The following is a 17,579-nucleotide window of genomic DNA, read 5'->3' as shown; positions in this document are numbered from 1 at the left end:
TTATTTCCTCGGTGTCATATTTTAAACTAGCTGATAAATATTACTAGTTTTTTCTTATCAATTAAATTCTAAGGTCCAACCAGGGCTGGCCCTGAAATTTAGTAAGCCATAGGGAAAAAAAATATTTTTGGGGCCTCATTTAGAAAAAAAATATAGTATTTTTTAAAATTGATAGAAAAAATGTGTAATTTTAAAAGGAGATAAATTTTTTTTGGGCCCCTGAGCTAGGTGGGCCCTAGGCACAGGCCTAGCCCACCTATGCTCAGGGCCGGTCCTGGGTCCAACTCCGACAACGACGACAACTCCAACATCTAACTTTGGTGACAACTTTGATGTCTAACTACGGTGACTTTTCGACGATGATAGCAATTCTGTTCAATATTCCCATTCTATTTTCTACTTTTATTGTAGTTAATATTTTGTTTTAGTGGATAGTGACTATTTTGTGTAGTGGGTTAATGATCGAGTCTTGGAGTTTCTCAGAAATTTGTAATTGGTTTTAATTTTGGTCTTGTGTTAGTTTTAGTTTTTGTAGTGGGTTGGTGGTCAAGTCTTAGAGCTTCTAAGAAACGTGTAAAATTTATATATGAGTTTTGGTATATGTACTTAATTTTTTCGTTAAAAAATGAGTAATTTGCGGTGAAAATAACTAAGTTTTATATAAAGTAGCACTTAAATACCTAAGTTATTTTTTTGGCGGTAAAAATACCTTCTGTTACACTTTCGTTGCAGCAGTAGGTACCTTGCCATTAACTACCACATAGATTGCCAATTGTCCACATGTAATTAGCCGAACTCATTCAAATCAATCCATATCATTAAAGTTGAGCTACATCACTTTATTAAACCAATATTTTAATAATATTAAAATGGCTAATTAGAATTTTTGCCCCCTGAACTTTTAAGGTCATTAAAAATGCCCCCTCAACTATTGAAATTGTTGGATTTAAGGACTTTTTTTTCAATTTTAGTAAAAAAGTCTAACATGGATGAAAGTTCAGAGGGCATAATTTAGTACATGTCAAAGTTTGATGAGCATGATTTGTTTGATATCAAAGTTTGGGAGCATGATTTAGTACATAAACAATCTTTAAAATAGTAAAATTGAATAAAATTTGACAAAAATTCTTAAATCTAACAATTTCAATAGTTCATGGGGCATTTTTAACGACCTTAAAAGTTCAGGGGGCATAATTTGATACATGTCAAAGTTCAGGGGGCAAAAATCCTAATTAGCCTATTAAAATTATATAAAATAAAAAACATTAAGAAGTTTAAAAATAATAAATAAATAAAAAAATTTCTCCTCATGGGCTTGTTTCTCTTTCTTCAATCTATTCAGTCACTAAACTCACTAACTACCACTTTCAGCACCACCGCCGGCCAAATAGATCTGATAACCACTAGTCAAATGAAACCCTAGAAAAAATTGTCTCTCCTTCACCTTCTCTCTCTCTCTCTCTCTCTCTCTCTCTCTCTCTCTCTCTCTCTCTCTCTCTCTCTCTCTCTCTCTCTCTCTCTCTCTCTCTCTCTCTCTCTCTCTAAAACTTGCAAATAAACAAAGGATTTAAGGCAAACCAATTTTTTCAAGTCATTATTCATCCTTCACAGAACTAATATTTTTAAATAAAAAATGCTTGCACCAGATCTGAAAGCGTCATCACCCACTTCATCATCTTCGTCTTCGTCTTCGTCACCCACAGATCTCCGTTGAAGCTTACCTAGTTGCAGATTTTCATTAATGCCATAAATAGAGAAACCGAGAGGGAGGAATCGAGGAGAAGAGACCGTCGTCGAACTTGCTCTCAGTCGCAGATCTTCATTAATGCCGGCAAGAGAGAAATCGAAAGGCGATGCGAGGGAGGGAGGAGACTGGGCTTGCAGGTTTGTGGGCATGGGGATCAGGATTTCGAGGTCCGTTTGGACCACTGGTGGCCGGAGTGAGCTCCGCCGGTCTGGACACAAAGGAGGCACAAAGAAGAAAGCAAACAAGAGAGTACGGGAGAATGAATGTCTTTAGGCTTCTTTTTTTTATTAATTATTATTTTATACAAATTTTATTTAAATTTAAATTTAATTAGTTTATATAATTTTAATATTATTTTAAAATTAATAATATTGAGTGACGTGGCTTAATGTTAATGATGTGGATTAATTTTAATGAGTTGGGCTAATAAGATGTTGACAATTGGTAATCTATGTGGCAGTTAACGCCAAGGTACCTACGACTGCAACAAAATTGTAACAGAAGGTATTTTCACCGCTAAAAAAATAACTTAGGTATTTAACTGCTACAATATATAAAATTTAGTTATTTTCGCCGTAAATTACTCTTAAAAAATCAATTTTTGATTATATAAAATTAATTGATTTATTAATGTACTGTCTCAATAAAATTATTTTAGTATTGCTTAAAAAAACCTTCAGCTTAGATAAGCTTCTTTTTTTTTTTTTATTTATTTCAATATTTCATTTTTGAAAAAAGTGAAAAAGAAAAAAGAACACAATTTTAAAGTTTTTTTTTATGATATTTCTCTGTATAGTAATGATTTTGTGACAGTCAGTAGTCCCGTGATCCGTAAGGGGAAATACCGGGTAAGCTGTGCAATCCCACATCGCCTGGGGAAGGTCAAGTGGGATGATTCTGAGACTGTGTAGGTATGGGACTACATAGTTGAAGAGGGCTTAAATGGATTGATTGGTACTACCTATATCAACAAGGTGCATCTTGTTTTTCGGTAGCCCATCTCGAAAGAACTCCACAGTTAAGCGTGCTTGGCCTGGAGCAATTTCAAGGATGGGTGACCTCCTGGGAAGTTTTCCCAGGAAGCGTGCGAGTGAGGAAACGCCCCAATATTTTGCCTTATTTTACAAAAATACTATTTTCATGCATAATTTGAAAAGATAAAAAAAAAATTTAAATACAACAGTGGATTTTAAAAAAAATCAAAATGCAACAGAGAAGGATCCTTCATTTGTAAAACAAGATACAGTAAGTAAATAATTTTAAATAATGCATTTCCACTGTGTTAGATTTATCAACTGCTTAAAATAAAACTAAGGCACCACTGGCGTCCTAGATCGTTTGTCCGCCCGTAGCCGCTCACAGTATACGTACCAGAACTGACCTTGCTCACTATACATACTTATCTCCAATGTCTTTGCATACAGTACTCATACTTCTTACCATCTAACTTAGGAGTGTGTAACTTATAGAATATCCAACAAGATAGTACCTTCTCCTTAAAGATCTATTATTTCATCCTTCTTAATAAGTAGGGTTTCGTAAATTATACTGTCCCAGTCTGGTATAGCGTCTACTATTCTAAGTCATCCCTACTTCCTATATGTTAGGCTTCCATTTATGGCTAGGTGTAGAGACCGCTTCTTCAACCATTCATAGATAGGTGAAAATAGATGCGTCGGTACTTAGTTGGCTATTGGTACATTTCATTATGTGCTTCAAGTTCCACTACTAGTGTTGGTGATATTTTGCTGAGCCTGTGAAAACTCTTCAACAAATTGTCTTAGTCATGCTCGTAGTCCTTCCAATACCTCTATTAGGTCGTTAGCCTTAACTATCATTGGGTTATCTGGAACATCAACCATCTGTGGGTCAGCGGAACACACATCCTTAGCCCCCACCTCTATTGGTCGTTCCTTTCACATTGATTCTAACTGATCTTCTAGTTTCATGTGTGAGCTCTTACAAGAAAGGTTGATTTAATAGAAACAAAAGAGTTCAATTATAGGGAGAGAAGATTCCATGTACATATCTAAACTTAATGTTGTCAAGCTTAACTAGTAATATTCTATTTATCAAACAAAGTCTTATGAATTCCTAATATAATTTATTCTAAATTTTCAAGAAAGGAACACTGTCCTTCCTAGTTTCAATTCAAGACAATAAAGAAAAATAAAACCTATTCATATTCTTCATAAAAAGTGTAATCAATCATAACGGGTAATATACTCTTAATTTCTCTAAGCACCCACTACAGATGAGGCACTAATTCTAGGAAACATATTTTAACAAAAATCTATGTATCACATATAAAACTATTAATGGCAATACCAAGAAAATTAAAACTAACACTTACATAATAGTGAGAGGGATCTTTTTCAGTCTTCTAGTCTCCTGTGATTCGTTACTCCATATTCCTTCTCAGAAATAGTTTAAGTAAAACTATCATAACTCCCTCAGTTTTAATCCCTTTTTAATGATCTTTATATCGTTGGAAAGATAATGGAATTTCCTATAATTTTTATGAAGACAACTTTTACTGAATTAGTGTAGTTGTTGGTCAAAAATAGTAATCTTTCTGCTGTACTGTAAGAGTACGAATTTTAATATTAGGGCCTTGACCCATGTCTTATTATAGGTAGTAGTGACGAGATAACAACTCTTAAGCAGCGGGATTTGAGGTAAGGAAATTAGATAGTTTTGTATGTGTTTATCTACATAAATTTAAATTCTTTATGTATTGAAATATGACTTATGATTTGTTTTTATGAATATGTATATGGTACTGAGAATGTGTGGTATGGACACAATATGAGTTTGTGAATTGATACATAGATTATGGTTGTATGACTTGTATATGTTGTATGTTGTATGTTGTGTATTGTATGTTGTATGGTGTATGGTTTATGTTGTATGTTATATGTTGTATGCTAACGTCTCAGGTAAAGTGAGGGACCATGGTGGGGTATGATACGGGATAAGGCCGTTGAATGTAGAGATACCCTACCCTACATTTTACTGAGTCGTGTATGAGATTGTTATGGTGGGTATGATACAGTGATGTTACTGTTGAATATAGAGATACCCTATCCTATAACAATGGTAGGGCTGCATAGGCCCATGTTATTATATGGGCAGATTAGGCCCAGGATATTGTAGGGTCGAGCTAGGCCGGGTTATGTAAGTAATGGCTATGATATGCCAATGTTGTGATAATGTTATTATTATCTATAGTATTGATATGATTATGTTATGAGTATGATATTGGAGTTATGATCTCTGTATATGTGTACGGTGTGAACAAATAGTGTAGACTTGTATGATAAAGGTTTCCATATGTACAGTTATTTGGTTATAGTTATAAAAGAGCATGTATGATATTGCTAAAACTTAATAAATACATTAATGGTATGTGTGATATTATATGGTATTGTTTGATAAGCATTTCCTTACTGAGCTTTTAGCTCACCCCCCTTACTTTCCCCTACAGTATTAGACGGGGAAGTATGTATAGTGAGCGAGTGGTCGCCCGTACGTATATCTTGTGAGCGGCTACGGGCGGACAAACGATCTAGAACGCCAGTGGTGCCTTAGTTTTATTTTAAGCAGTTGATAAATCTAACACAGTGGAAATGCATTATTTAAAATTATTTACTTACTGTATCTTGTTTTACAAATGAAGGATCCTTCTCTGTTGTATTTAAATTATTTTTTTTTATCTTTTCGAATTATGCATGAAAATAGTATTTTTGTAAAATAAGACAAAATACTGGGGCGTTACAGTTGGTATCAGAGCCTTGACCCAGCCGGAAGTGTGGTCGACGAGGACGTCGGACCCCGTAAGGGGGGGTGATTGTGACAGTCAGTAGTCCCGTGATCCGTAAGGGGAAATACCGGGTAAGCTGTGCAATCCCACATCGCCTGGGGAAGGTCAAGTGGGATGATTCTGAGACTGTGTAGGTATGGGACTACATAGTTGAAGAGGGCTTAAATGGATTGATTGGTACTACCTATATCAACAAGGTGCATCTTGTTTTTCGGTAGCCCATCTCGAAAGAACTCCATAGTTAAGCGTGCTTGGCCTGGAGCAATTTCAAGGATGGGTGACCTCCTGGGAAGTTTTCCCAGGAAGCGTGTGAGTGAGGACAAAGCACGCTGGAAACACTTGTGTTGGTCTGTAGGGTCAGTCATCAATCCAGGATGCAGCCAGAGTGACGTACTCGTGTATAAGAGCCATTAGTCCGTGGGTGTAAGGGCCCAATGGAGGCTTGAAGCGGGGACGTTACAGATTTTTTCTCATATTTTAAATTTTTTTAAAAATGTATTATATTTAATACAATGAAGTTTTTATGCCATATATATCAAAAAAAAAAATTCTGAGTAATTTGCGGCATAAATACCTAAGTTTAACTCTCAGTTGCAAATAAATATCTAAGTTTAACTTTTGGCAGTAATAATACCTAAGTTATATTTTTGGAACTCTGTAGGTACCTAACCGTTAAAATATTATGTCATTATCCACATGTCATTTTCTTATTGGTATATTTTAATTAATTTTTTTAAAAAAATAAAAATTTAATGACTTGGACCAATTAGGAATTGCCACGTGGAAATTTATTTAACAATTAACAGTTAGGTGCCTACAAAAATTCTAGAATTATAACTTAGGTATTATTACCGCCAAAAATTAAACTTAGGTATTTATTTGCAACTGAGAGTTAAACTTAGGTATTTATGCCGTAAATTACTCATTTTTTTTCTATATTTTTATAAATAGTCCTTTTTAAAATGATGGGTCAAGATGAAATGAAAATGGGAAAATTACACTTAATATAGTTTTTTAAAACTTTATTACAAAAATATGGCAGATTTAGGTTTGGCCATTTTTTATGGCATATTTTAGTTTTTAAGTTTTTTTATGGTATTTATTATGTCATACATATGTAAACTTAATTTTTAAAAGTAGAAAACTAGAAATTACACAATATATGAGAAAATTATTAGAGTTTACTTTTTTATGGCATAAATAATAATGCTAAGGGGTTATGAGTTTTTTTTTTACATTTATATGAGCTTTTTCTATGCTATATTTTTGCAAAAAAAAAAAAAAAAAGATGAAAATCCCATATTTGTAAACAATAATAAGTTCTGCTAGAAAAGTCGTCGGCCCCGGAAAAGTAAGTGTTGCCAGAAAAGTCGCCAAAAAAGTCATCAGAAAAATCATCGTTGCTGAAAAAAGTCACTAAAAAAATCATCAGAAGTAGATGTTTCAAATATATATATATAAAAAAAAAGAATCGGTTCTATAACATAATGAATAAAAATAAATAACACAAAATAACTCAAACCGGTTATAATTGAAATATAACCGGTTCTATAACATAATAAATAAAAACGAATAAAATAAAATACCTCAAAGTAATTATAATTAAAATAGAACCGGTTCTATAACAATGTTATAATAAATAAAAATAAATAACACGAAATAACTTAAACTGGTTATAACTAAAATAGAACCAATTATATAACATAATGAATGAGTATTTTTTAGGTAGATATGGTATGAGTGTAATTTATATTTAGTGGGTTGTAGCATGTTGAATGAATGTTTTTGTTTGAGTTATTTGATTTAACTGGAAATATAATCGGTTTTGTAACATAATAAATAAAAAAAAAATAACACGAAATAACTCAAACCGGTTATAACTAAAATAGAACTGGTGTTATATAACATAATGAATGAGTATTTTTGAGGTAGATATGGTATGGATGTAATTATTTGGTGGGTTGGAGCATGTTGAATGAATGTTTTTGTTTGAGCTATTTGATTTAACTGGTTTTTCTGTGTGAGTTTTTATTTTAGTTGACTTACGGAACTAGTTTTTTGTTTTAAATTTTTAAGTAGTTGATAAATATAATCAGTTTATTTATATTATATTTAAATTATTGTGTGTTATTATTTGTGTTTATTTATTTTGTTATGGAACTGGTTCTTTTTATATTTATGCCTCAATAGTTTTTGAAATTGATCTCCATTTTTTTTTAAAAAAAAATGAATCGATTTTATGAGGTATGGTGTGTTATGATATTTTTTATTGTAGAACTAGTTTTGTCTTTAATTTATGTTTTAGTGTTTTAGGAACTGATTTCTCATTTATTTTTTAATTGTAATCGGTTTGAATTATTGCGTGTTACTTGTTTGTATTTATTATGTTATATAACCGGTTTCATTTAGTTATAACTAATTTTGAGTTATTTCGTGAATATAATATGTAAATATATATTATTATGTGAATAAAATCTATTAAGTGTTTGGTAAATAAATTCTGTAACATATGATTTATTTAACCTAAAATTATAACTTACACTTTGTAACATGGAGAAAATTTACAAGATTGATTATTTTTGTAACTTCTTTTGGTTGATCACATTTTAGTGTAATAAAAGAGATGTTACACAAAATTAATGATAAGAAAGTTATGAAGTATGGTTGTTGCAAAATAAATTAATACTCATTTATATGAGAGAAATGAGGTAGTGTATGAATCCTAAGTGTGTTCACCTAAAATACTATATAAAGGAGTCTAATGTGCTTATTTGAGATAGACTAGTTTCTATCAACAAACTATTTTGCTAAAAACCCTAAAAGGCTTGATAATTTTTTAAATCTATTTCCATGAAAGTTCCCTAGGTGCTTAGAGATAGAGAAAAATAAGTTTTTGAACAAAATGTATAATACTTTATTCAAGTCGTGGTAATCCCCACTAATCTACACTTAAGGTTGTGAGTGAGTGTATATATATATTTATCTTCTTCTTCATATTATATTATATACTAGGATGATATTACATGCATTGCACGTATAATTAGTTTTCTTTTTAATTAGGTATAATTAGATGATGTTAATTGCAATACATGTATGTTTATTTTTTTTTAATTAGGTAATGTATTTTTTGTTTTAAAAAAAAGAAATAGAATTTGAGATTTTTATATTTGAGGATTTTTTTTAGTAATTGCGGCTATATTGATTTGCCCTTTGAATGTGATTATATATACGTTTTTATATGAACAATAAAACACAAGTGAGATATCGCGGTAGATAACTTATTTTAAGCATTGTAAATTTAAATTAATTTTTTATATAAAATATCTACATAATTTTTCGTTTTATTTTTATTTAAAGTTAAACTAATAAAAGTAAAATTTTTGTTTTGTTTTGCCCTCTGAATTTTGACATGTACCAAATCAGGCACCCTAAACTTTTCAAGCAGTTAAAAAATCTCTCTGAACTATTGAAATTGTTAGATTTAAGGACTTCTGACCAATTTCATTCAATTTTACTAATACGACGATTGTCCATATACTAATTCCTGCCCCTTGAACTTTGATATTTACTAAATCATGTCCCCGATCTTTCAAAAGTACAAAATTATGCCCTCTAAATTTTCATCCACATCAGACTTTGTTTAGTAAAATTAGACAAAAGTCTTTAAATCCAACAATGTCAATAGTTCAGGAGAATTTTTAACGACCTGAAAAGTTCAGAAAATATGATTTAGTATATGTCAAAGTTCAAAGGACAAAAATCCAAATTATACTTAAAAAAAATTTAAAAATAAAAGTATTATACCTTAACAATTAAACAATTAGATAAGATACCTTTTTTTCTTTTGAAATCAATTAGATAAGATACTTACTAATTTGTTTATTTTGTTCACAAATATTCCTAAATTATAAAATGAGATGATAAAACATTATGGAATTTAGTCCAATCAAATTCTTTAAAGGAAATATGTGTACTTAGCATTATTTATTTATTTTTACAAAAGCATTATTTATTTATATACTCTTTTATAAACAAATCCTTCCCCAAGAGTACTTACCTATATATATACATAGGTATTCTTTAATTTTTGGTCCCCCACTCTTTTTGAGGACAATAAATTCACTCCTTACATGAACCATAAACAACACCTTCCGATATTGATGCATTTATATTAATTATTTTGGTCAGGTAAAATGAGTCAGTCCACTAAAAAAAAAAATTAAAAATTAAAAATTAAAAATAATATATTATTATAATTAATGCATGCTATTAATATTTGATAATGACTGAAAATCTCAACTCTAGCAAAATTAATTATTATATTAGAAAAGACATACATACAATAATTATATATATTGTAACGTACTCACATGGCCTAGCTGTACAACTACAAAAACAGATATAATGATATTAATACATGCACAAAACAATTATGGGAAAAAAACAAAAAAATACAAAAAAGGAAAAAAAATTACAAAAATACTTTGGGCCGGCCCATTAAACATTTATACAGTCTATATACAAATATTTACAAAAATACCACATGCACTAAGCCTTCAGCTGTACAGAGCGAACCATGAAGATGAAAATACGCGCTCGTTTCAAAACCGCAAAACAACCAAAATGAAACCAAAACGAGAAAAATACAACTATTAATTCTGGCAAAATCAACTGGAAAAGAATACCTGCAATGATCTAAACTGAAAATGACGAAAAAAAAATCAGAAAAACTGTGAAGAAACTGAAATTACACATTTGTTTTCTGTTTTATTCGATCAAAACAACTCCCCCTAATATCGAAATCCAGATTCATGAAATGTAGATCTGTAACAAACAGATCTGGACCTCCCACCAAATTCAAACAATGTATGATGTGAAAATTTTTAAAAAAACCTCATGAATAATACATCTACGTTATATACAGTTACATTTTGATTTATTTTTTGTTTTGGTTGCCTTATAGTTGCATTATCGTTTTATGATAGTTTATATATTATGCAAGAATTTAATTTGATGGGGACTAAGAAATAGTAGTTATACATAGTAAGTTTTGTGCAAATAGTTGCATATTAATTTTATAGTGAAATAACATATGCAAGTAGCAAAACTATAATAAAACTACAAAACAACTGTATGCAAGTGCAAATAGTTGCCTTATAGTTGTATTATCGTTTTATGATAGTTTATATATTATGCAAGAATTTAATTTGATGGGGACTAAGAAATAGTAGTTATACATAGTAAGTTTTGTGTAAATAGTTGCATATTAATTTTATAGTGAAATAACATATGCAAGTAGCAAAACTATAATAAAACTACAAAACAACTGTATGCAAGTGCAAATAGTTGCATTATAGTTGCATTATCGTTTTATGATAGTTTATATATTATGCAAGAATTTAATTTGATGGGGACTAAGAAATAGTAGTTATACATAGTAAGTTTTGTGCAAATAGTTGCATATTAATTTTATAGTGAAATAACATATGCAAATAGCAAAACTATAATAAAACTACAAAACAACTGTATACAAACTAAAATAAAATTAAAAAATGGATAGGAAACAACTAGATAAAAAACATATTAAAAAAATACATACAGAAGGTGTAAAATTTCAAATAATAAAACTAACAATATTTCAAAAATATATTGCAACTTCTAGAGAGATGTAAACTACGTAGTGGTCCAGCTGGGTAAAATTCAATAAACGTGTTCTGGATGTTTAGCTTTCTCTTTTTCAAAAGTGTATATTGTGTGGTACATAATAAAAAGCAGGAGTGTTGTCAGCCCAACAAATACTATACATGTTGTACTGCGCAGATTGCAATCATTGGCCTGTTAGGGAGGAACATCCACCAACCCAGAACTTGAAGTAGATAAAGCCCAATTGGCTAAGTTGTGAGCAACATAATTTAACTGCCTAGAATAGATGAACATATATCCACCAACCCAGAACAAGTATCTCACAATAGTTGCCTGGACTATTATATATACTATATATCTATAAGCGTTTATAAGTGTTTATATATTACATATATGATATTTTATAAATTACATATTAAAAATTAAAAACTGAAATAAAATTAAAAATTAAAAACTCGAAATAAAATTAAAAATAAAAAGAAAAAAAGAAAAAAAGAGAGTGAAATGATGGATTGATTGATAGAAGTCAATCCTAGACCTAAGCAACAATATATAAGAAACTAGCTTTACAATTAAAAATTCAAAATAAAAAGAAAAGAAGAATTTTTATGGAAAAAAAATTAAAAATTAAAAACTGAAAATAAAATTAAAAATTAAAAATTAAAAACTGAAATAAAATTAAAAATTAAAAATTAAAAATTAAAATTAAAAATAAAAAGAAAAGAAGAAAAAAAGAGAGTGAAATGATGGATTGATTGATAGAAAATGAAAAAAGAGAGGGAAGAGAGTAGGATTTGATTGATGATGGATGGAATGATGACTAAGTGGTATTTGTGTAATAAAACAAACTTTGTAAGTAAAAAAGTAGATATAGGCGTGTAGGAGTATTTAGGTAATAAATTGTGCAAAAGTGATTTTTCATGTAAAAATTTCAACAATTATTGTATATGTAAAAATAATAATAATAATGCATTATATATTTATTTAAAGTAATTTTTTCTTTTTCTCTTTTTTTTTTTTAACTTTTTTTTTTTTGGTTCTTTTGGTATAATAGCTTCAAAGCTTGTCATTTAACTTAAAAACTGTTCTTAAATAAATACAAAAGATAATCTCTTTAGAGAGAGAGAAAGAGAGAGAGGTCAATTACACTTCTTCTTCTTCTTCTACCTGGTTTTATGCTAATAAAGATTCTATTTCTATATAATATATCTCTAAAAACTCAAATCAGTTCTAGAAAAGCAATGAGTGCGTTTTAAGCTAAAGACCCCACATGCGTTTGGGTTTTTCAAAGCTCATATGGGGTATTCTTTTTGGTTCACTACTCTCTCTCCCATGGCTTTTTATTTTTTTTGGCCTTTAAGAGACACTATTATGGCACCACAGTGACGTGGTTTCAACCTTTTACTTTCATGGGTATGAGTGGTTTTGGTCCATTGTGAATTGTTTACTATTGAGTTTTGGAATCTTTCTTGGTAGGTTGTTGTAGGGGTAGAGAGACTTGTAACAGTTGGGTTTTTTTTTGGGGGGGAGGGGTTGACCTAAATTGCTTGTCTTAATTAGGATTATTTGGTTTTGAGATTTGCTGGTGTGTTTTGGAAAGTGGGGTATGAATAATGTAATGGAGTAAGTGGGTTTAGGTCCATAGGTTTTTGCAGATTTGGAACTGGGGTTTTCTTTTTTAAGCAATTTTACTTCTTATTGTTAGATTTGGAAGTGTTTAGCAGGAAAATTCTCCAAGTGTTGGGTTAGTTTCTGGGTCACAGATCAGAAAGAGGAGCTACATTGTGGTGGTCACTGGTGCTGGTGTTCAACTTTTTTCAAAACTTGGTTAGAGAAGGAACCAAGGTGCTGTTTGGGAGAGAAGAAAATCTACTGTCGTTACTTGCACATTGCCTTTACTTGAAGAATTTTTTGGGTTCAGTTTGAGCTGTATAGCAAGAGCCTTGGGTTTGATTTGATTTGATTTGAGATAAAATGGCTTGTGTGAAATTGGGTTCAAAAAGTGATGCGTTTCAGAGGCAAGGACAGGCCTGGTATGGACCCAACTCATGTCTCTGATATAAATTTTGTATTTATACTGGCAATTTCTGTGTGTTGTGTTGTGATTGTTTTTTGTAAATTTCCAATTCTGTGTTCTTGACTTGTTTCAATCTAGTCTCCCACTACCATCTTAATAAAGTAAATTTTTAAAGTTTGTGAAGGGTACTTATTTTCTTTCCTTTTTTTTGAAATGGAAAGGGTACTTTCTATTGTGGACATTAAAGGGAATTGGAGTTCAGAAAACTGTTCAATCTTTTCTTTTGTCCCTGGAAAATGAGAATTGAGAATAATGGTCAAGTATCAGCTTAAACCATACAATTTTGTAGTCACTTTGATTTTGAACCTTCTTGATGTAAGAACAAGGCTGTGTAGATTTTTCTTTCAGGTTTAGATTTCAGGGAATGATTCTTTGCATATTATTGGAAAGTATTGTTAGTGATTTCCAAATTGTTGAACACATTATGTTGCTTTTAAGTGTGCTATTCTATCATCAACAACCTAAATCTTTTTCCTCTTTTGCTGGAAACTATCAATGATGTAGTACAATTTTAGGTTAGAGTTTGAAGTATTAATAGGTTGGTATGTATGTAAATATAATTATATGGATATATTGTGCTGTCTGATGTTAGGTGGGTAATTAGGAATAGGAGCCATTTAAACACTATATAAACACTTGGACAAGTGCCTAAACCTAGATGTTTTTTGCTTTTACAAATGAAAATGACCAATTAATTTTGTTGGGCCCCAACATATTGTATAAGCAATGGGTCAAACTGGTTATCAGGTCAATTTATATTGTTTCTTTGTAAATGAATTGCATTGTAATTCAACATAATTTTATTGCTATTATAGTATTGTTTCATGGTATGGGTTGAAGAGTCAAATATTGCTCTATGACATGGTCTTCTCTTATTGAATAAGACATTGTTTGAAAGAATTGGTGCCAAGCTAGCTCCTTTACTTTGATCATAGATACATTTAAGGCTTTTGCGTTACTCGTTCCCAACATCTGATTCTGAATCTCTTTAATTATGTAACTATGGTAGGTTCTGCTTCACTGGGCTTCCTAGCGATGTTGTTGTTGAAGTTAGTGATATGTCATTCCATCTTCACAAGGTATTTTTGTTTTAGTTTTCCTTTTCATGTTAATATTTTTACTTTTTTAACAATGTAGTATGTTGGTTGCATTGTAGTAGGGTATTTCTCTTGATTTCTACACTTAAGTTTGGGCTCTTTTGATCTGATTCAGCTCAAATTCATTTTGGAATTCTTCATTCGAAAGCACATAAATTATATCAGTATCATCTTTGTCTTAAACTTCAAGATATCACTCAATTTTAAGTTGAAGAAAGTTATATTCTAGATCTATTGTCATTGCCTTGGTTGGTGTATTCATGTTAAATACCCTAGGAAAACAATGTTTCATGACAATTGTGGATTTATGCATAACTAACTTGCCCGAATTTCGGTTGGATTTTTCTGTGAACATCTTTATATAAATTGTTGAGAATTTCGAATTTTGGAATACTGTATTTGAATTAGGATTTTTTTTTTAATTGCTGCAACTTCAGATGTCATTGTGTAAAATATCTAAAAAAATTCTCACTGTGTCATTTGCTGCAACTTCATTACCCAATTGGAGTTTGTTGTTGGATATCTCAGTGTGTCATATGGAGTAAATCATCTCTGCTTTGAAGAAGAAAATTTCTCTTTCTCCACTTTTCTTTTTAATTATTCATCTTTGTTTTTTGCTGATATTATGAGGCATAATATCTGATATATTTATTTTCCCCTTTTATTAGCTAATTAGTACTTACATGTTCCCACTATATTGAGTTGTGCTTATATAAAGTGGTTATAGTTGCTCACAACTTTTTTTTTGCCGTTTGATACAGTTCCCTTTGCTCTCGAGGAGTGGGGTGTTAGAAAAATTGATTGCAGAAGCATCTGAAGAAGGAGATGAAGGATGTGTTGTAAAGCTTCCAGAGATTCCTGGTGGGGCCAAAACTTTTGAATTGGTAGCTAAGTTCTGTTATGGTGTGAAACTTGAACTTACCGCATCGAATGTTGTGTATCTTCGATGTGCTGCAAAGTGCCTTGAAATGACTGAGGAGTATGGAGAGGACAATTTAAGTACACAGACTGAACTTTTTATCAGCCAAGTAGTCCTTCGTAGTTGGAAAGACGCCTTAAAGGCGCTCCAAACCTGTGATGACATTCTCTCTCATGCTGAAGAACTCAATATCACGAAAAGGTGCATTGAGTCACTAGCCGCTAAAGCATCAACTGATCCTAATCTATTTGGGTGGCCGATGAGGGAGCATGGGGGGCCTATGCAGAGCCCTGGTGGGAGTCTATTGTGGAATGGTATAAGTACTGGGGCAAGACCTAAAAATTCTAGCTTAGATTGGTGGTACGAGGATGCATCGACATTAAGCTTGTCTTTGTATAAGAGATTGATTTCTGCCATGGAAACTCGTGGGATCAAACAGGAAATTATTGCAGGATCCATCACTTTCTATGCAAAGAAGTACCTTCCTGGGTTGAATCGACGCCAGGGAACCAGTGAGTCTAGTAGTCGTCTTGGACCTGTGTCTATGGGGACACCACCATCAGAAGAAGATCAAAAGCTTTTAATTGAAGAGTTAGATAGATTACTTCCTTTGCAGAAGGGTCTAGTTGCAACTAAATTTCTGTTTGGTCTACTTCGAACTGCAATGATTCTCCGTTCAAATCCTACTTGCATATCAAATTTGGAGAAAAGGATTGGCATGCAGCTTGATCAAGCCACTTTAGAAGATCTATTAATGCCCAATTTCTCCAATACCATGGAAACACTTTACAATGTAGATTGCGTGCAACGGATTTTGGGGCATTTTCTTGCCATGGACCAGATAACCGGTGGGGCGTCTCCATGTTCAATTGATGATGGCCAATTGATGGGATCACCTTCAATGACACCAATTACAATGGTTGCCAAGCTCATTGATGGGTACCTTGCAGAGGTTGCCCCTGATGTTAATGTAAAACCCAACAAATTCCAAGAGCTGGCTGCTGCTGTTCCCGAGTATGCTAGACCTTTGGATGATGGTCTCTATCGTGCTATTGATATCTATCTTAAGGTAAAATCGATTTCATTGTCTTTGAAACAAAATGCAAATCCGTTTTCTTCTCATGCTTTCTTGTTAGAATTTTCCTTTCTATCAGTGTAAATGTTCTAACAATGTTACAATTATCAGTAAATTAACATTTTATAACATTGCATGGAAGCTTGCTTCTCCTTTGTAATCATGACAATTTAAGCCAATTAGTATGAAACACAGGGTACTAAGGGTTGTTTTGAGTTTGGATATCTGAAAAACGTAATCGGTTGCAACCTGGTTACTAGTCTGCATTTCCTCCTAGTGCCTTTTCTCTTGTGCTCTTCAAAGCACGGTTCATTTTGGGTTCAATTATCTTAAATCTCATTGTTTTTCCTTTTCTTCCAGTCACACCCGTGGTTGGCAGAGTCGGACAGGGAACAAATTTGCAGGTTGATGGATTGTCAGAAGCTCTCTGTAGAAGCATGCACCCACGCTGCCCAGAACGAGAGGTTACCCCTTAGGATAGTAGTCCAAGTTCTCTTCTTTGAGCAGCTTCAGCTGAGGACTTCCATTGCCGGCTGTTTTCTTGTCTCAGACAATCTTGATGGATCGAGACAATTAAGAAGCGGGTTTGCTGGATCCAACGAGGGAGGTGGTTGGGCCACAGCAGTGAGGGAGAATCAGGTTTTGAAGGTCGGTATGGATAACATGCGAATGCGGGTGAATGAGCTCGAGAAGGAATGCTCAAACATGAGGCAAGAGATCGAGAAGTTGGGGCGTGTAAAGGGTACATCTTCCTCTAGCGCATGGGGAAATGTATCTAAGAAATTTGGGTTCAAATTAAAGTCTCAGATGTGTAGTGCTCAAGAGGGTTCTGTTAGTAATCAAAATCAGGGGCTTGGGAAAGTTGAGAAATTAAAAGAGAGACATGGAAAGTCCAAGAGAACCTCTTCTAAAGATGAGAAAAACTCCACCAAGGATGACTAAGAATTTGATTTAATTTGATTTTTTTTTTCTTCAAGTTGATGATTTTAGATCAGTCATTTTTTCTTTTCTTATTTGAAAAACTATTTGGTTCTCTGTGTTGTATCACTGAATTAATGGCTTCTGTATTAAGATGGTGGTGTCTAGTTGTGTAGTAGTTGATATGGAAATGATACTCTCATGATGTAATTTGCTATAATTCATGTAATTGTAACAAAGTTAGGTATGTCGTTTTAACCTCTTGATGAGGCTACAAAAA

At 32.0% G+C, this 17,579-nt stretch overlaps 1 protein-coding gene across 1 annotated transcript; it reads left to right on the top strand.

Moving 5' to 3' along the window:
• Nucleotides 1-12,299: 12,299 nt before the first annotated feature.
• Nucleotides 12,300-17,579, top strand: LOC115697366 (BTB/POZ domain-containing protein At1g30440). The gene is made up of 4 exons (XM_030624343.2): nt 12,300-13,246; nt 14,300-14,369; nt 15,149-16,375; nt 16,742-17,579. Exons 1-4 carry the CDS (start codon nt 13,188-13,190, stop codon nt 17,321-17,323), a joined length of 1,938 nt encoding a protein of 645 aa, XP_030480203.1. The 5' UTR covers nt 12,300-13,187; the 3' UTR covers nt 17,324-17,579.

This window comes from Cannabis sativa, chromosome 7 (genome assembly GCF_029168945.1).
Source record: "Cannabis sativa cultivar Pink pepper isolate KNU-18-1 chromosome 7, ASM2916894v1, whole genome shotgun sequence".
Lineage (NCBI taxonomy): Eukaryota > Viridiplantae > Streptophyta > Magnoliopsida > Rosales > Cannabaceae > Cannabis > Cannabis sativa.
This window is presented reverse-complemented; position numbering and strand designations above follow the sequence as displayed.